This window comes from Pediculus humanus, genomic scaffold (genome assembly GCF_000006295.1).
Source record: "Pediculus humanus corporis 1103172107724 genomic scaffold, whole genome shotgun sequence".
Lineage (NCBI taxonomy): Eukaryota > Metazoa > Arthropoda > Insecta > Psocodea > Pediculidae > Pediculus > Pediculus humanus.
Window position 1 is genome coordinate 7,688 of NW_002987327.1, and position 20,588 is coordinate 28,275.

Sequence of the window (20,588 nt, forward strand, 5' to 3'; positions counted from 1 at the left end):
GGAGGCACTTCTGCTGATCCGGATCCAAAATATTTAACTACTGGGCGGTACTTTGTCAGACCAGATGCTTGATTAAGAGAAGATATAGATAATCTATTAACAAGAGTTGATAAAGCTAATTCAGTAACTCCTTTATTCCTGTTGTCTTTTTGTTCATCATTTTTTAAGGAAAGAGCGCCCTGAAATTCTTGTCTCGTTAAATGATGCACATGTTCAAACAAACCGGTTAACTCCTCTCCCGCATGCTTTCCCACACATCGAGCTTGCAATTTTTTCAGCCTTCTAAGAAGCCTTTCACATTTCCTTTCTATTTCAAATTGTCTTTTATTTACATCATCTAATTTTTCCTTTGTTAATGATTCTTTCATATCCAAACCAGAATCAGGAAGATTTTCATCAAAATTGGTCATCATATCATCTAATAACTCCCTTTCAAATGATGCTAAATCCGTTCCTGACAAGGGAAACATTCCTTCCGGCTCTACACTGTCCGTGGGAGCATCTAAAGCTGTATCACTACTTTCACAAGTGTTTTCCATATTTTTAATTACTTGCAGTAATTCCTCTACATTTGGTGGAGGAAAATCTCCTGGTGATAAGTCGGTGCATGCGATTGCAGATGTAAAATTTTTAAATAATTGATCCATATCATTTGACAGTGATTTTTCTTTCATAAAATTGTTTGTTTCTGCATTTTGATTAACTGTTTTTAAAAACCCCATAAATTCTCCTTGTTCATCTAGTAAAGAATTTGGAGTACTTGACTTTAATAAACCCATTTTCTCATACTGGTCCCCCATAGGGGCACTATTGTACATTCTCAAATTCTCTACAGTGATCTCCTCAGTTTTATTATTTAATAAATTCCAATTAATATCTGAAGCTTTTACAGCATGCTTCTTTAAAACACCATTACCTTTGTTCTGACTTTCTGGTGATTTACAAATTTTAACATCAAATTTTTTCAAAAAACCATTGACAGTTTGGTTTTCTTTTATTTTTAGAGGTAAGAGCTTCAAAAAATCAGAATGCTCCGTGTTAGAAAACAATATAGCAGAAGATATCAAACAACTATCATTGAGATTCTTGAATGTTGAGGAAGATGAAGGCTTAAAATTTCGTGACTGGCCAGCTTCTGTCAGAGCTGGGGCCATGACAACCACATTGGGATGCCTCCAAGAGGCCAAAATACTCACTCCCATTCATCCATGGGATAACTAGGCCAGTGTGTAGAAATTACTTTAAAAACACCATATTTAAAAAATTACATTACCGCGAATACTTTCACATTCAAACAAATATAGTGAACCAAAATTAATTAAATTTATATTTGCTCCACTAAAAAACAAATTTTTACGGGGGAAAAAAAAAATTATTTATAACGCATTTACATGCAGCAAGCTCTTTAAGTAAGCATCTCCATCTTGAAAAAAAAAACCATTCGCTCCGTCGGCTGCACGATCCGCCATACTACTACAAGGAAATTTACAAAAACGCAATAAATCATTCGACTAAAATGTTGACATTTTCAACACAAACTTTCATCATATTATTAGATATAAAAGTTATGCATTAATGATAATAAGTTGTATATCTTTAAATTTTAATATCTAAAAAAAAAAATACTCCCACGTGATGTATTACAAGCACCTTTAAGAGGAAATTGACGAGGAATTAGTAATCTACAATAGCACGCAACTCAAATATATAAACTTATTTTCATATTTAATATAAATAATAGTTGTTATTTAAAAAACCGTTTTTCGAGCCACAAAAATTCGTTTCGGTTTGTACACATAGCATAAGAACACTGAAAATTACGGATTTTTTTTCTTCTTCAAAATAACAGAAACAATGGCGGACGACAGTTTGCAACAAAACTTAAATCAACGAGCAAGCAAGCCAATAACTGGGAACTAGCCCAGCGCTGTGATACTGTAATAAACAATAAAATTCCCTTTCACTATTAATTTTAACACCTTAATTCTATCGCTTAACTAAATATTTTTTAAAACTAATAACTAAATGCATTGTGATGCCACTGTATTAACTAAAAAAATTGAAAAACTAAAAAAATTTTAATAAATTTTTTAATAATATGAAAGTAAATTATTAACGTAGTACTATTCATCCACCATTTTGTGCAAACCAAAACCTTCTAATTTTCTGATTGGTTAAATTTTAGTTAAAAAAATTTCGAGTTATCCTCACAGAGCGAATTTTTATTTTCGAATAATTTCGCTATAACTTATTTTACTTTTGATAAAATCCTTTTAAACAACAAATTAAGTTAATAAACTCGAACAAAACACAATAATAAATAACTTTTACTACGAAAATTTTTTTTAAATGCTTAAAATTACGTCAGGTATTTGGGGAATCGTTTGGTAAATGTAAGAGCCGACTCAACTGCGCATGACAAAACGCCGGCGCGGAATTTTAGAGGTCGTCGAACAATTTTTTTTCCACGTCACTTATTTAAAAAGACGACGCCCTTTGATTATTATTAAATAAAACTATCCCTTTCGCAAACTTTCTTTTAATAAATCAAAAGAATTTTCCATTCGGAAAAGTAATTATATTATTTTTCCTTCGGTTCGAACGAATTGTAAATTTCGCTATGGTTGTGACACAGCCAGGAAAAAATTAATTTGGAGCGAAAAACTTATTTCCAAATGTTTTTCACTCACGCACGCACGCATACATACGCATACATACATTTATAAAAACGCGTAAACGGAAATATAAATACACACGCATATTATTATATGTAACAATATACGTAATTATGTAACTTACACAAAGTTAAAATTTCAATAATTATTTTTTTAAAATAAGTTGTATTATTATCATTATTTCTTTTTAAGCGAAAACTTTTGTAAAAATTTAATTATTTTAACTTCCAATTAATTTTTTTTTTTTTTTTAAAAAATATAATTTATGCATACTATTAAAAATTATATTAGTATAATTTTAATTAAAAGTTTTTATGTAAAAGCGAAATAATTGCTAAAATTCATCAAAAAAAAAAGTTTGAAAAAATATTTAAATTAAATTTTAAATATATATTTATAATTATGATTATGTTATCAAAAATTACTGCAAAAAAAAAAAATGTTTTGATGTGTTGTGGGAGGTTCAAAAGTTTTTCTCTTAAATATGATTATATAATTTAAAAATTATTATTAAAATAATTATTATTATTATCTCAAACACCAACAACACAAAACATTTTTTTTTTTTTTTATTGGACCAGTAGAATTATTTTAATAAAAAAAAATATAAAATCTGTAACTTAATCTGATTCAAATTAGGTATGTTTGATGAGTCAAGTTTCAAATAATCATTTTAATATGAGTTAAATATTTTTATTGTTTACAAACAATTAGAAAAACATTTTTTTTTTATTTTTATAATGAATAAAAAAATTATTATTTGTACTACAATAAGAAATATTTTTCTGTAAATAATAAAAAAAAAATAAATAATTAGTAACCTAAAAGTTAAAAAACTTTTTAATTTATTAACAATAAAAATTTTTTTTTTTTTTTTTGAAACAAATTGTATTTGGGGAATTTTTATTTGTAATACGTTAACCGTATGAATTTATTAATAATTTTTTTTTTTATTTTTTTTTGTTTGTATGATTATAAAAATAAACTTTTTTAAATGTTTTTGGCTTACTCTTTTTTTTTTTTTTTACTCTTACATAAAAAAAAAATAGAATAATAAAGACATAAAAACAATTTTTTAATTTCTTTCCCCCCCCCCCGTTTTTGTTCTCTTTAAAATTAATCTATAAGTAATAATAATAAACCAACAAACCAGAATAATATTATAGTTTCATTTAAATTATATATTATTAAAATTTGTATTTGAAATCCACAAAAAAAATTAACTTTGACAATAAATTTATGACTTTTTAAATATTTTTAAATGCTAAAACATTGAAAAAAATTTAATAATAGTAATAAAAAAAATTCTGAGCTTAAAATTAAATTCTTTTTCTATGAATTTTACTCAAATTTAAAAGAGAACCTTTTAGCATATTGTAATTTATCATAAATTGACAAAATACTTCACCTTTTAATAATTTAAAGATTAACGAATTTTTTAAAACTTCAAAACACAACATTTTTTTAAAAACAATAATTTAAATTTTAAATAATAAAAAAATTGAAAATGTTTAAACTAACCGTTTAACCGTTCAAAAGGAATTTTCAGTTTTGCAGTGTTACCAATTATTTAAGTTATGATTCACGAGTATTTTTTAAATTTAAATTTTAAAAGCATTGAAAGGTTTTATTTGTCACATACGAAGCAGTAAAAATGACATTAAAAGAAAATTTATTATCGAGCAACAGCGTTGTTAATTTTAAAATACCTGAATTACCGTGTGAATTTTTAGAAATAAATGAAATAAATGATAGTGTAAATATAATTTGTGATTAATTTTTTTAATGCAATCAGGTGCAATACTCGTATGGTAACTTATTGTTTTTTTTTTTTTTTTCCCCTCTAGAAAGAAGAAATTGAAGAAATTAATCAAGTTTATCCTCTAGCAAATAGTGAAGTAACTGTAGAAAACATTCTTAACTTTCAGCAATTGAGCTCTGGGAATGATGTCAAAGAAGTTTATTCATTAGAAATAAGTAATAATGTAGGAATTTATGCATTATCAATAACTTGACAATGCATAGATTGAATTATGTATTTCAAACCATAAATTTTAATTTTTTTTTTTAGAAATGTACAGTATATAAACCTGGTGACACAATTGGAATAATAGTAAAAAACAAACAAAATGATATTGATAGATTATTTAAACATATTGGAATAATTGAAAAAGGGACAAAAAAAATTAAAGTATCAGCAAAATGTGAATTAAAATCAGTACAACAGTTTCCATATTTAAATAAAATTTCAACATTAAATTATATATTTATGCACATGATTGATATTTACAGTATACCGAAGAAGTTATTGATTAGGGTACTAGTAGAATACACTAAAAATATACATGAAAAAGAATATTTATTAAAATTATGTAGTAAAGAAGGATGTGATTTATATGAGAAAACATTTTTAGAACAAAATGTTACCTTTTTAAGTTTAATATTACAACTTGAAAGTTGTCGTCCTCCTGTCGAACGATTATTAGAACATTTACCCAAGTTACTACCGAGGCCTTATTCGATTGCTTCATCTCCCCTGAATTCTTGTAATAAAATTGAAATTATTTTTTCTCTCGTCGAATTTTCTAATGATCAAAAAGAAGGTTTATGTACAGGAATGTTAAAAAATAAAATTAATAATTATAATAAAGAAGAGAAAAAAAAAAATGTGAAATTATATTTTCGTAAATCAAATGGATTTAATTTGCCAGATACTGAAGTACCTCTAATATTAATTGCAACAGGGACAGGAATCGCTCCATTTCTTGGTAAGTCATCAATTAAAAAAAATTTTTAATTTATCATGGTTAATCTTGTCAAAACAAAAATAAAAAATATTATTATTATATTAATTTATTAGGATTTCTGGAACATAGAAGACTAGAGAATAAAAAAGGGAAAATTTTTTTATTTTACGGATGTAGAAACGAATCTCATTTTATATGTCAAGACAAAATTAATAAATTTTTAGATATCGGAATATTAAGTAAATTATTTGTTGCATATTCGAGAGATGATAGCACTGATGCAAAATATGTTCAGGTATAATGTGTAAGAAATATAATCAAAAATATAATGACAAAGTTCTATTAAAAATATGTATTGTTAAAATTTCAGGATAATTTGAAAAAAAATGGAGAAGAAGTGAATAATTTAATTATGAATGAACAAGCTAAAGTATATGTGTGTGGGGATGCAAAAAATATGGTTAAAGACGTACAAAATTGTTTTATTGATATTTTTGAAGAGCATCAAGGTATTATTACTACTTATTTAATAATTATATAAAATTAATATTTAATTACAAAATAAGGAAATAATTTTTTTTTTTTTTTTTGTGTTGGCAGGAATGAATCATAAGCAAGCTTTGACGTATTTAAAAGAATTACAAAAGAATAAAAATTATTTACAAGATGTCTGGTTATGAAGAAAAGCAAGAAAAATTTTAAAAAAAAAAAAAAAAAATACAAACCGTTTTTAAAACTTTGTACGTAGCATCGGATGTGATATTGATTTACAAATTGTTTTTTGTAGAAAATTATCAGGCGAGAATAAAAAAACTGAATTTATTGCACTCATTCATTCATCAATTTTAGCTTTTTTGGGTGGATCGCATTCGTTATCATCCGTCAACATATCCTACGAAAAAAAAATTATTTTATTTCGAGCATCCATTATAGTAGTAAAACAAAAAAAAAAAAATAATGAGTAAAAAAACTAACTTCCAATAAATCCTTTTCTTTTTCAATTATTTCTTTAACTTGTTTCGAATACAATCTGTAATCTCGTGCCATTGTATTTTTCAATTCCAAATTAATTTTAGTTTTTTTAGATAAAAGTAAAACAAATTTTTGAAATTGTTCTCTTTCGTAAACGATTTTAGGTATGATTTTTGTATCTTTTAATATTTTTTTTTTGAAATTCGTTTTAGAATTTGTTTTACGATTTTTTATTAATGTTATTTCATCAATTGAAGATTCGTTGTTGTTGATAATGTGTTCGGTGAAACAATACATATTTTTCGTAAGTTCATTATCGGTTATTTTCACAGTTTTATCAAACCTTTTGAACAAAAAAAAAAAAAATTTTAATCACGAATTTGATTTAATTAACGAAAGAACAGGTACACAGGTACTCACTTAGCATGTAAAAAAGTTTGCTGTTGTTTTAAATATTTATACGTAAAATATTTGGCCGTTAATGTGAGTTTATTGTACAAATTTCCCACTTCTTTTAATAACATATCAGAAAGAGGTCCTGGAGGAACGGCTATAGTGCACAGGACACTAAGAATTTTAACGGAAAAATTTAATCGCCGACATATTTCCTTCTCTTTTTCTTTAACTACGTTTATTTTCATCTCCGATGTTTCCGTTATGTTGTAATTTAAAATCATATTTTCAATTTTACAACTGGAAAAATTTATTTACTTTAGTTTATGTTACTTATACGTTACCGAAAATAATTTGATTTCACCTCTGTAATGCCCATTCGATATCTTGTACAATGGAATGAACTGCTTCGCATAAAACTGTAAAACAACTTGTTGAAGTTTTTGAATTAATAATTGAAAAATTTTCATGTTTGTCTATTTCCATCTGCAAATTTAAAAATTTATTTATTTTCTTTTTCCATGATTTAATCATAATTTTCAAAATTATTTAAATTATAACTAACTTCATCGTCAATCAATGGCATCGTGTCGCATAAGCAAAGGACAAAATGTAATAAAAATTTATTAGCCGTTTTGTCTTTACATTGAAAATCAATAAATAAAGAAAGGAAAGCTTTGGCAACGCTAGGAATTTGTATATTTTTTTCTTTTATTATTAATATTAATTTATTCAGAACCTGAAAAAAAAAAAACAAAATGATTACAATTAATAATTTACAAATTTAATTTTAAATTAAAAAAGAAAAATATTTTAAGTTTACGCTTGAATCCTTGACTGTATCTTTTTCTAATTTATTAATTAAAAAAGAACAAATTGAAATTAAATTCAAATAAAGTTTTCTTTTAAATATTTCCTCCTTAGCTTTTTCTTCTTCTACATCATCAGTCAAATTAACAATAAGTTCCAAAATCGTAATTAAAAGATTTTTAAATTGTTGATCGATTTTTTCATCCGTTAAACCTGATAAAGTATAAAATTTTATTAAGAAGAATACCCGGAAATTGATTGCTCATTGTTTATTTATTTATTATTAAATTATTACAATTAAATTATGTATTTAATATAATTTTATAGGGTGGAAAATTCAAATTTTTTTTTTTTTTTCCCCCATTACCTATTTCCACTAAAAATTCTGACATTTTAGATTTACAACAATTTGAAATGAATGTTAACAATTCGTAAAAACATTCTGATGCCAATGCTGCACATTGAAGATCAAAATTTTTTATTGTATTTAAATCCGAAATGCAATGTTTAAATAAAATTCTACAATTAAAACAAATAAAAATTGAAATGAAAATAAAAAATGAAAAAATGAAAAAAAAAAAAAAAAATTAAAAACAAACCGTCCGATAAAAAAAATGTAATGAACTGTATATTTCCTTCTAGAAAGTTCACTATAACTTATATCTCGAATTTTACAAAGTAATTCTAATGTAACAGTGTAACCATATCTGTGCAATTCTTTTTTATTTTTAATCAAATCACAATTTTTATTTTGAGCCCAAGAAACAGGCATTCTGAAAATAAAAAATTATACAAAATTATTTTTTATAAACTTCTTTTTAAAGAAGAATTTATTTAAATTATTACCCGGTCAGAAGTGTCAATAGACGACCGATACATTTTAAATTTAAAATCGTTGATGGAAATTTAACGGTTTTTGTTTTTAATTTATCAGACGCTTTTTCAATAACATGGTCTTCTTTTTCTTTATTCTGTTCTTTTTTTTTTAAATCTACTTTTTTCTTAGAAGCTGTACCAAAAGACTTGGCGTAATCATGTAATCTGCAATAACCTTTAAAAAGTGCGTTTAATTTAGGTGCCGGATTGGGAAAAAATTCTTTTTCCCAATTACATAAAACAAATGACATTAAAGCTTCATAGACTCCTAATATTTGAAAAATCATTTCTTGCTTAAGTTGAAATTCCACGGGATCATCATTGCATGAGTTATCATTTTGATCCTGAAATTATAAAACGAATTTTTTTTTCATAACCATTTTATAAATCATTTTAATTTGGGAAAATTTTACCTTATTTAATCCGAAATGAGGAATATCACAATCCGCCATTTTGTCACACATTGTATTTAATACGTCGGTAAATTTTATTTCACCAACAAAATCTTGTTCTGCTTTTCCAACAACCATTGAAATGGCTAATAATAAATGAGCTATTGGTTCCTTAGAATAAAAATTAATTTAATTAAAAAACGAAAAATGCAAATGTATATTAAAAAAAAATAATAATAATAATTTTTTTGTCACTTTAACGACAATTGTAGACTCTTCGGAAACGACAGTTTTTTGAAAGTCTATAGGAGGACTTCCCTCAATTTCTTGATAAAATTCATCAAAACGAATTTTTAATATATCCAAAATTTGAGCTCCGATTTTCGGGTTATCTTTGAAACTGTAATAAATGTCTAAAAAAAAAAAAAACACAATAAAACTTATTAATAACTCAAAAAATGAATAAATATAATAATAAAATATATTTTTACCGTTGTAAAATAAAATTTTGACGTTGGAGTGATAATTATAAACCTGTTTTAATATTGCCAAAATTTCTAAACATAATCCTTCATTTGAAATAGGTGCTTTAGTACCAGAAAATACTTGTGATATACCGACATAATTTTGGGATAAACACTGGCTCAATGATGAGAAATTATCACTTATATGAAATTCTTTTAACAATTCTAATAAACCGTAAACGCCCATTTCTCGTGATGATAAATCACTTTTAAAAAAATTAAATATAAGTAAATTGATAAATTTTTTTAATAGTTTTAAATTTAAATGTTTTAAAAAAAAAAAAACACCTCAAAAGAGCTTTACGAAGGAAAATGATTAAATTATCTCTAAAAGAATGTGACATTTTTATTATAGGTAATACGGCAATGAAAATTCTTTGACCGACAATCGATGGAAAATTTTCACAAATATTTCCCAACAGCTGAATTATTGTCTCTTGAAATTCTACCATATTTAATGATCGTTTTTTTATAATTTTTGTCAGACAATCTAAAACAAAAAAAAAAAAACTTTTTAAAAAAATTTACTTTTTATTTAACGAAAAAAATGATTATTGTTATATTTATTTAGACTATTGTTAATAAAATAAATATCAAATCGCTAAATTTATACGAGTTTTTACCTGTAAATCTAGGGAGTTCATAATTTTGAGTTATTTGATTTACTAACTGTTGAAATATGTGACAAGTAACGCGAGGAAACAATTGTACTAAATTAACTAATAATGTTGAACCCATTTTCCAGGCTAATTCGTTTCCATTTTCCTTTCCTTTGCCTTTAGTTTCTAATAATGAAAATCCTAAATAAATTAAACCTTTTAAAACTTCATCTTTGTCTTTACAGCTACAAAAAAAATTTTAATGAAGTTTATAATAAAAAAAAAAAAAGTTTTATACTATAAAAATATTTTTAAAAAATTAAATCAAAGTAAAAAATATAAAATAATTTTACCTGTAACGTAAAATTTTACTTAAATTACCATCAACATCAACATCATTGGAAATAATAGTTTCAAGCCAAGCAGAGTTAAATATTTTTTCTTGTTCCAAAATTTGCCTCGAAAAAGCAGGTAAAATAAGATTCATAATTTTTGTTTGAAATTCATAAGAAATAGTTGATAAATTTAATAATAATGTCAAAAAAAATGGTCGCAGAATAAATTTTGGATAATGAATGCATTCTTTGAGAATTTTTAAAAAATCCTTTATGCTTTTTATACATTGTCCACTAGCAGCTTTATTTATGTGATACAAAACTGTTCTTTCCACTAATATGATTTCATTGAAATTTAAATTATCTAGTAATAAATAATATTAATTAAATTATGATGAAATTACTTAATTTATTTAAACAAAAATTAAATTTCATTACATTATACTGACCTTCTGTAATTATTTGAGAATGATTATTATCATTTTCTTTAATTTTATTATAAAGATTGTTGTCGAATAAATCTGCCAATGTTAAAAATACTGGCATACTATTATATTCCTTCGTTAAAATCAACAACTGATATATCAGAGGAGGAATTTCATTTAAATTTAATTTACAAATGTTTTTACATATTTTATTAACTACTTTTAAATGTTCATCTGGCTTCAATGAAATTTCGCTGCAAACAAAAAAAGATTAATAAAAAAAAATGTGTTGGTAAAAAAAATATGGAATTTTAAATAAATACAAACCAAAGGTAAATTAATTTAATAAAAAAATTGGTTGGTAAAAAAAAATAAAAATTTTAGAATCTTACCTAAACATAGTTGCAATATTGCTTAATTTATTTTTATTCCATTCATTCATTAAAAGAGTAATTATAAATTGTTTTTTAAATTCTTGGCCTGTTGTTTTCGTTCCATTATGTTCCACGAATGGTTTATGTTCAATGGCAGATAATAACTGTGGTATCAATGTTTTCCACCTAAAAAATTTAGTAATCATTAGTGCAACAATATTCCTTTAAATTCATTTTTAACTATAAAACAGCTTAAAAATAATTAAACAAACTTACCAAACCATTTCTTCATCATTTTCATTACTCAACACTAATTGTAAGCAATTATTTAACATTTTAACTAAAAGTACTGTAGATACATTATTAACTTCATCGGCCAAAATGCTTATTAAATTATTTGCAAGCTTATTAGGAACTTTATTTTCTTGAATATTGGTGAATACTTCAACAAAAATCTGATAATATTTATAGATATTAAAATATTAAAATTCCATAAAACATTCATTCAAAAACTTTTATAATTACCTTATCTTTTTTTTCTTGAAAAACAGGAGAGTTAGGTAAGCTCTTAAATAATATTTGAATAGTACTGGAACCATTTTCTTTTAAACAAATATTACTCACTTCAGAACAAACCTTAAAATTAAACAGGACATGAATAAGTGTCATATTAATACTAATTTATTTCATTAAATTAATTAAAAATTTTACCTCTGTTATATTTAGACTTTGCACATATGTCATTATTTTTTTAAAATCACATTTTTTGTTAAGATTTTGAATTATATTATCCATTTTCACTTTTAACAAAACTTTATTTCACAGTAAACAAAAGAATTCGCGCCAAATATAATCCCGTTATTATAGCAAGTCTAAAACCACGTCACTATTTAATTCAAAATTTTTATGCGATTATGAAAAGTTATTGTCCTAAAATATTCCAATTTAAAAAGTTTTAAAAATCAATGTAAAATAAAAACAAAAAAAAAAAAAATAATAATAATAAAATTTAAAATTTAAAAAAAAAATGGATTTATTTAAAAATAAAATAAAATAAAAAAACTCATTACAAATTTTTTTATGTAAACTAATATCAGACAGAGAGTAAAGAAAAAGTAATTTATTTCTTTTTCAATTAGCAAATAATACAAATATGTTGGCACTTTATAATTTTAATCAATTTAAAAAAAAAAACATAATTAAATTATGTAAAATTAAAAAAAAAAAATAATTTGCAACATAATCATATACTTTAAAAACGTAAAATTACAATTTATTTCCGTTTTATTTTCAGAAAAATAAAAAACATTGTCACTTCTATTATTATCATTATTATTATTTTTTTTAATTAAAATAAATTGGCAAAATGAATGCCGTTCCCGAATTTATTTTGCATTCGCAAACATTCTCACTTTTTAATTGAAATTCAGGAATTTATTAAAAAGCAAAAAAAAAAAAAAAAATCAATACATATAACTTAAATTCTTATAAAATAACAAAAAAAAAAAAAAAAAAAAGTTTAATTCTAATCCCGATTCTAGTGCTTTTCCCGGGGGGGGGGGGAGGAGACAGGGGGAGAGAGAAAAAAAAACAGTAAAAAGCAAGTTAAGCCTTAAATCAATAGGCAAGTTTAGTTAAAATTAATTAAAGGCCTTTAATTTAAAATAAAAAAAAAAAAAAAAAAAAAACTTAAGTTTTTAATTGTAATTTCCCTTATTTCTTTTATTGGGTTCAAAAGCGGTCGGGGGGGGAGGAGGACCTCTTTTTTCCAAATCCTCTAAATAAAATAATATTAATTTGGTTCTTTCCTCCGGAATGTAATTTAATATAAGGTACCTTTTGTCTTTTTTAAAAATTTCTTCTATTTCGTGTATATGTTGTTCATTTTCTTGAAAAAGTTTTAACGAATTATGAGTGATTAATTTGGTTTCCTTAAATAAATAAATAAATTAATTGAGAGAAATAAATTATTTAAATAGAAAATCAAACTAAAACTTATTATTTTGTAACACTTTTCGTGCAAAAAAAAAATTCTAACCTGCAATAATTCTCTAAAATCGGCTTTGGCCGCTACATATTTATCTTTTATATAGTCTTTAAATTCCCTTTCGATTTTCTAGAAAAAAAAAAAAAAGGAAGACAAAAATTAAAATTGACGCGTGAATAAAAGATATTAAATATAAATTTAAAATAATTACCCTTTCGCTAGAAGAAAATTTTGTACACCTTGGATCTTCCTTAATTAATTTTTTTACTTCTTTCCATGAACTTGTTAACGTAACTTCACCAGTTTCATCCAGTAATTCTCTAAAAAATATATAAAAAAAAATTAAAAATCCACAAATAAACAAAACCTTATTTAAAATAATTATTATTATTATTATATTTCTCTCACCTAAATTTCTCCCTTTTTTTATGAGTTAATTGCTCGATATGAGAATTAAAAATTTTTTCTTTTTCCTCCCTGTCGAGCAATTCAGCAAGTTCCCATCTGTGATCCTTTCTGAGGGCCTAAAATTTTTTTTTATAATAATAATGATAATAATACTAATAATAATGAATTAAAACAAGATTGAGTGCGCGATGAAAAACTCACTCGTTTCGCTTCTCTCCAACTCAAATCAGCATTTCGAACTAAATCGGCTAAAAGAGCATTAAAATGCTGAACTGCTTCATCACGTTTGTGTTGCTCACGTTCTTTATCTCTATCTCTCAAGTGTGTCGCCAAAGTTCTTTGAACTTCTTTTTCTCTCTCGCGAAGACTAGCCTCCACTCTGGCTTGTTTTTCCCTATCCTTTTTCTCCTTTTCCCTATCTTCTTCCGAATTGACTTCTTGATCAATATCAGTCTGAAAATGAATCGTTTCCATTTTGGTGTAAAATTAAAACAATTAAATAACTTGAGAAAATTTTTGACTCACATCACTCCTTTCGGGATCGTGTAGGGGCATATCATCGTGATCATGATCTACGTTCTTATCCTTATCCTTTTCTTTATCTTTATTATCCTTATCCTTATCCTTATTATCCTTATTATCCTTGTCTTTATCCCTTTCTTTTTCATCCTTTTTTAAATCTCTATCCTTTTTTTCTTCCTTTTTAAATTCCTTCCTGTCTCTCCTGTCTTTTTCCTTATCCCTTTTCCTCTCTTCTTTCAAATGTTTTATGTGTTCTCTAAACCAATCTTCTCTCGCCGTACTCGAATCCACAGCTCTATACCGGGGATCCGAACTTAATTTTTTCTTCACTTCGCTGTACCTCGTGTGACGATCCACTTCGTGAGTCTCTCGAAGCATTTGAAAAAAATCTTTTTTGATCTGGAAAATTTTCAACAAAAAAACAATTGAAAAAAAAAAAATTGTTATTATTATTATTATTAATTTTTTTTTTTTTTGTTTTATATATTTGGCACGTTGTAACAAAAAGCTGAAAAAAAAAAAATTTGGTAAACATTTTACTAATATTTTAATATATATAATATAAAAAAAAAAAAAAAATTAAACAAAGATGAACAAACAACTTGTAAACCTGTAAAATTAATTAATAAATTTTTTTTTAAATGATTAATTAATTAATTAATTACCGAAATTTTTATAAAACATAAATTTACAAATAAATAAATAAATTAATTAATTAATTAATCATTTAAATTAATTTATTTTGTTTTGTTTTTTTTTTTCAAAACTTTATGTTAACACACAATATAATAATTATATATATATATATATTGTGATATTTTATTATTTTTCTATAAAATTAATAATAATAATAATAATATCTGAAAAAAAATTTTAAAATTATAATTACAAAATATAATAATAATAATAATAATAATAATACCAATTTATAACCCAAAAACAAATCATCAATTTTTCTTTTTTTCTTTCTTTTTTTTTTTTATTAAAATAAAAATTTCTAAACGCAAATAATTTGAAATTCGCGTAAGAAAAAAAAAAAAAAAAAAAAAAAAAATTAGGGAATATTTTTCTCTTGCCCTACTACTACATATATAGGTAGTTAATAAACGAGGGGGAAATTATCCGGGAAGATGTGACCATGAGTTGACGGCTGAAAAATCGTTTCAAGTAATTAAAAAAAAAAAAAAATTTTCTTTTTTTTTTTTTTTGCTTTTTCGAAAAAAAAAAAAAATAAAAATAAAAAAAAAATTTTAAAATTCTTTGTTGATGGTTACCCAAATCTATGCGAAGCAGCGGATAAAAAATCCCCAATATTTCCAAAAAAATTTTTCTTTTCTTTTTAAAAAAAAAAACTATATTTTAAAAACTTATCCGGCGGTTATTTTATGAAGATAATATCCTCAAATAAATAATAAATTATTTAATAAACTTTTAATAAAAATTTTCCGACATCTTTTAATGACCGACTACATTTCATTTCATTTTAAAAAATTCTAAACCGATTTAAAAATTTTTTTTTTTTTTATTTTGTTTCGGTCAGAAAGTGTCTTATATGTATATATTTACTTTCTGTTAAAATAAGATTTTTTTTTTTTTTTTTTTTTAATAAATTTTTGTTTTTAAAATAAACTAAGTAAGCAGTACCGTGAAAAAAAACCCTAAATCGTGAGAGAGAGAGAGAGAGAGAGTGTGCATTTGGCTTATGTGGATGGCGACTTCAGGTGTTCAAACGGAGTGTTGGCTGTCCACAAAAACTTCAAAGCGTGTCTCCAATGCCATCTTCATTCACATTCCAAAAGACTAGAGTTGAAATGACAATCACAAATCATTAATCATTTTTTTTGTTTTTTTTTTTTTTTTGTTTTTTTTTTTTTTTTATTTTATTTTGAACAAATGAATTCCTTTTAATTTATTTTATTTTATTAAAAATTTTACTCAAACTCTTAATTATTTACTTGAATATATACATACGTACATAAGTACATACATATATATATATATATACATAAATCTAACCATTTTTTTATTGATTTTGATTGTTTTTATTAAATGTTAAACTGAAAAAAAAATTTTCCGATTAAAAGTAGAAATCAGTTGTAATTTTTTTTTTTTTTATTATTATTATTAATATTAAAATTTAAAAAATAAAAAACAACTGATTCCTTTTCCAAACTCAAATTATTATTAATATATATATTAATATTATCATGATATTTTTTTTTTTTGTATTTTATAATATATATAAATATCGAATATCAAATTATTTTATCTTTAAAAAAAATGTAATAATAATAATAATAATAATAATAATAATAAATAAAATTAATAACTTACAATCCAAATCCAAATTATTCATAGTGTGTATCAAAAGTATCTGAAAATTCATATTTATTTTACTGGTACTTACGACTTTTTCTTTTCTTTTTTTTTAAACGATTTTGTGCACTAAAAAAATTATTTTAAAAAAATAAACAACTATTTATAATTATAATTAAAAAAAAAAAAAAAAACAATGATTTTTAATAACTAAATTAAAATCAATAATATATAGATTTTTAATTTTTTTTTTTTTTGTTTTTTAAATTAAAAAATATTTTCGTATTTACTTTTTTTAAAAAAAAAAAAAAAAAAAAACCTTCAATTATAAATTAAAAAAAACGTTTATAAAAAATATTTCTTAATATAATATATTTGGGAATATTTTTTTTATTAAAATATTTATAATAAATTTGAATTGTCCCGTTACCTGTTCGCGCCTGAGAACTTTTTCTTCCTTTTCCCGTTTCCTTACTTCTAATATATATTCGTTGAATAAACTTTCTCTCTCCCGCATTTTTTCAATGTTTCTAAATCTTTCATCCTTACTCCACTTGGCAGCAAAATCGCTAAAAGATGACCTGATGAAAAAAAATGGGAAAAATGTATCACGAGTATGAGTTGTAGAAACTCAAAAGTGAAAACTAGTATTTGTGGGGGGAGGAAACATAAAAAATATACATTCGAGTATTAAACGTTTACTCACTTTCCATACAAACCGGCTGATTCTAGTAATTTTCTAAAATCTTCTTTCCTTTCTTTCATTTTATTCCTTTTTTCTCTCCTTTCTTCTTCTGCTCTCTCTTTCACGTACTTTTCAAATACTTGCTTTCTTTCTTTCGAAGTTAAAAGAAGGTACCTCGTATCGAAGACTATTTTGTGTAACTCTTTTTCCCACGTACTAAATGCAGATACCTAAGATGGTAAAATAAATATTCAAAAATAATAATTTGTGACAATGTATATATATATTTGTGCCATATGTCATTTTTCTTACTTCTTTTTCGGCTAACATGTCTCTGAAAGACTTTATTCTGGTTTCCAAAGGCACAATAGCTCTTTCTCTGGCCGCCCTAACTTCGGCTTCGATCGCAGCTTCCTTTCCTATGTCAATCTGAGTTTTTAATTTTTTGTCTTCTTTTACTTCTTCTAATAATTAAAAAAACTCGTATCGTTAACTTATTTTTAATGTAAATTACAATCACGTAATTATATAATAAAAACAACTACCTTTGATTAAATTTTGAGTTTTGGCTTTTTTAGCGGGCGTTTCTTCACTTCTTCTTCGCTACTTTCTCCACTTCCTTCTTTCTCTCTTTTGGGCGTAGCTGATGCAGAGTTCGAAGATGTTGTTACAACGTTTGTAGTGAATGTAGGAGGTTGTGTACTATTTGCATTAACCACTGCTTCAGGAGGAGAAATGACTAATTTATCAACATCCGATCTGTTGGTTAATTCGTCAGGTCTTTCCCAAACAGACGTCCTTGTTGACGGATTATAAAAAAACACTCTACCATCCCCAGTCCAGACCACGCACCATGGAGTCCCTAAATGTTGTGCAGATGTTTACAAGTTAATGCTTGATTATATTTTTAAAAAACAAAAATGTTTACAATCATTTTACCTGGAACTGGTGTACTAGAAACTGGGCGTGCGCGATCCTGTTGCTTTTTTAACTCAATTGCTTTTTCTTCTTCTTCTTTCTTTTTACGCATTTCTTCTTCGGCATCTTCTTCTTTTTGTTTATGTTTTAACATATCTTCCTCTAATATATCTTCAACTCCAGGAACTTGAATTAAAATCATAATTTTTAATAGTAAATAAATTATAATTTGCAAAAAAAAAAAAAAAATGAAATTTTACCTTTTGTGATTTGTTCTTCGTCGGATGATTCTGATTCCCCGTGAATTTGATTATTAGACAACAAGGATGATGTAAATCCTAAAGTAGGTGAAGATTGATTATTACCTGATGGCACTGTAGATATTCCTTGAGCAGCAGCTAATTTTGCGGCTATAAAAAATTTTATAAACTTTCATAAACTCGAGAGTAAAATTGTGTTAAGAAAAAATTAAGGATATTAATTTTCATTTACGTATTTTAATTAACAAAACGTTGAATATTATTCTTCTTTTAAAGAAATAATATTCCAAGAGATTTTCTCTGCTGGACAAACTTACTTTCTAAATCTTTTAAAGCTTGAGGTTTCTCCCATACGGATTCTCCGGCTTTCGAATTATAATAATATGGTCTGCCATCAGGAGCTTTATGTTCTGACCATTCTGAAGCTTTAGCAACAATTTGAGGATCTATTTGAGCTAAATCTTCCATTTTAGAAGCAGGAGCCGATGCTGTGATTAAACTATTTGCATTTGGCTGCATTGTAGGTAATTGTGATTGATGGATTGCTCCTGGTTGAACCATAGGCCCCGGCATGGCTGGTCCTACCCCTAAACCTTAAACAAAACATTTTTATAAAATAAAATTCTCTAAAGTTGACCATTAATAAAAAAAAAAAAATCTTACCTAAATAAGGATTTCCTTGAGGAGCTACACCCCATTGTAATCCTGGATAACCATACCCAGGTGCACCTTGATATCCTGGAGGAGGCATGCCATAAGCAGAAGGCGCTCCAGGATAAGGAATAGGAGTTTGTCGTATCATGGGTGCAGAAACAGTAGTTGCTGATGTTAAGGTTGTAGTTGTTTGAGTGGTAGTTGCAGTTAATGTTGAATTTAATGGTGGTGATTCAGATGCATCCTCTTCATTTGAAAGGGATGCACTATTTGTAGTTTCCTCTTTATTAACTGATTTACTTAAACCATTAGTGCCGTTCTCATTACCATTCCTAATGGTTGTTGGGGGAACACCTTGATAACTACTTTGAACCATCATAGAATCAGGTGTGGTAGGCAACATTCCAGGGGCTGCACTTGGTCCCACAGTGCCAGATTGCCCAGTAGATGCGATAGGCCCAATAGTGTTACCCATAGTACCACCTGGCCCCATTGGCCCACCTAAAGCACTAGCAGCCATTTGTTCTACCTAAATTTAAAAAATGGAATGTAATTTTTTATAACTTTTTACAAAAATATTGTACAATATTTTTTAAAACCAAAATTAAAAGAGTTATTTTCAAAAATAATGTTATACCTGTTCTTGGGTATATACTTTAATATTTGGCCCCTCAGGCTTGGTCCAGGTTGTTTCTCTTGTTCTGGCATGATAGTAATACAATTTACCTTCAGGAGATTTAGTTTCTACCCAAATTTCACCTGACATGTCTATCTGAAATTTAAATAGTTTATTTCAAAAAATGAATTCCAAAATAAGCTAAATCTAAATAAAAAAAAAAAAAAAATTCACTCACAGGTGTAGGCATCATACCAGCCATACATCCCATTGGACCAGTACCGTATGGTCCTGGAGGACCCATGCCCATTGGACCTGGCCCTTGTGTTCCTGGAGGCCCACTCATCATAGGAGGAGGCTAGTAAACCACACAAGTTTAACATTAATATGACAATAAAAAAAATAAAACTTAAAAGTATAAAATTTTATCAATACAACCCAAACAACCTGTTCAACAAGAAACTTAATAAGTTTATAAATACAATTTGATCTGAAAAAGAACAGCTAATTTTTAAAGACAATTTATAAGAATTTTATTTTAAATTATTTTGGTATATTTTTGAAATTTGTGCCATTAAGCTACATTCCTAATTCCTCTTAAATTAATTAGTTTAATATGAATTAATATAATAAAACAAAAACATTTTAAAATACATAAAATGGGATAGACAATTATAAAATTATTTAACTTACAATTCCAGGAGGTCCATTAAATCCAGGTGGAGGAGGACCCATTGGACCCCAAGCTGGTCTCTCCCAATCTTCTCTCCAATTGGGCGCAGTAAATCTCCCGCCTCTTCCACCTCTTCCCCAAGTAGGTGGAGGTGGTCCTCTAAATCTAGGTGGTCCTGTTGTTCCAAATCCTCTACCCCTAAAAAAAAATTGGTAAATAATACCATTAATCTAATATTAAATATACCCGTGATTACAAAAAAAAAAAAAAAATGCATGAAAAGGTATTGTTTAGGTTAAGAGAAAATAAACTAATTCGCTGATAAAATTCACAGAAAAAATCAGAAATAATTAGAAATTTTTACTCCACGTGATTTATTATATAATAAAAAAATAATAATAATTTTTAGAGATCTTTACGTTATTAA

The 20,588-nt window shown here is 25.5% G+C and overlaps 4 protein-coding genes across 4 annotated transcripts in view; 1 reads left to right on the plus strand and 3 right to left on the minus strand.

Annotated features, from left to right (window-relative positions):
* The window catches only part of Phum_PHUM317340 (uncharacterized protein), a gene marked incomplete at both ends in the record, with an annotated part of 7,869 nt that extends 6,667 nt beyond the window's left edge, over window positions 1-1,202 (minus strand). The window contains one exon of the mRNA XM_002427355.1: window positions 52-1,202. Within this exon, the coding sequence (XP_002427400.1) occupies window positions 52-1,202 (1,151 nt within the window). The remainder of the gene's footprint in view (window positions 1-51) is intronic.
* Window positions 1,203-4,329: 3,127 nt separating this feature from the next.
* On the plus strand, window positions 4,330-6,102 carry Phum_PHUM317650 (NADPH--cytochrome P450, putative; the record flags this gene model as incomplete). The annotated part of the gene is made up of 6 exons (XM_002427356.1): window positions 4,330-4,431; window positions 4,523-4,652; window positions 4,757-5,443; window positions 5,536-5,717; window positions 5,793-5,931; window positions 6,023-6,102. The coding sequence occupies 6 exons, from the start codon at window positions 4,330-4,332 to the stop codon at window positions 6,100-6,102; spliced, it is 1,320 nt and encodes a 439-aa protein (XP_002427401.1).
* A 152-nt stretch (window positions 6,103-6,254) lies between these two features.
* Window positions 6,255-11,917, minus strand: Phum_PHUM317660 (uncharacterized protein; the record flags this gene model as incomplete). The annotated part of the gene is made up of 20 exons (XM_002427357.1): window positions 6,255-6,314; window positions 6,398-6,737; window positions 6,815-7,087; window positions 7,152-7,273; window positions 7,353-7,526; window positions 7,611-7,810; window positions 7,965-8,116; window positions 8,197-8,370; window positions 8,444-8,817; window positions 8,887-9,036; window positions 9,121-9,278; window positions 9,357-9,595; window positions 9,678-9,879; window positions 10,013-10,233; window positions 10,342-10,687; window positions 10,773-11,002; window positions 11,141-11,308; window positions 11,399-11,526; window positions 11,648-11,758; window positions 11,834-11,917. The coding sequence occupies 20 exons, from the start codon at window positions 11,915-11,917 to the stop codon at window positions 6,255-6,257; spliced, it is 3,906 nt and encodes a 1,301-aa protein (XP_002427402.1).
* Window positions 11,918-12,819: 902 nt separating this feature from the next.
* On the minus strand, window positions 12,820-19,834 carry Phum_PHUM317670 (transcription elongation regulator, putative; the record flags this gene model as incomplete). The annotated part of the gene is made up of 16 exons (XM_002427358.1): window positions 12,820-13,053; window positions 13,161-13,238; window positions 13,321-13,429; window positions 13,518-13,633; window positions 13,719-13,970; window positions 14,043-14,438; window positions 16,786-16,936; window positions 17,062-17,270; window positions 17,353-17,504; window positions 17,648-17,902; window positions 17,980-18,144; window positions 18,324-18,368; window positions 18,536-18,811; window positions 18,882-19,401; window positions 19,510-19,644; window positions 19,727-19,834. 16 exons carry the CDS (start codon window positions 19,832-19,834, stop codon window positions 12,820-12,822), a joined length of 3,201 nt encoding a protein of 1,066 aa, XP_002427403.1.
* Window positions 19,835-20,588: the final 754 nt, after the last annotated feature.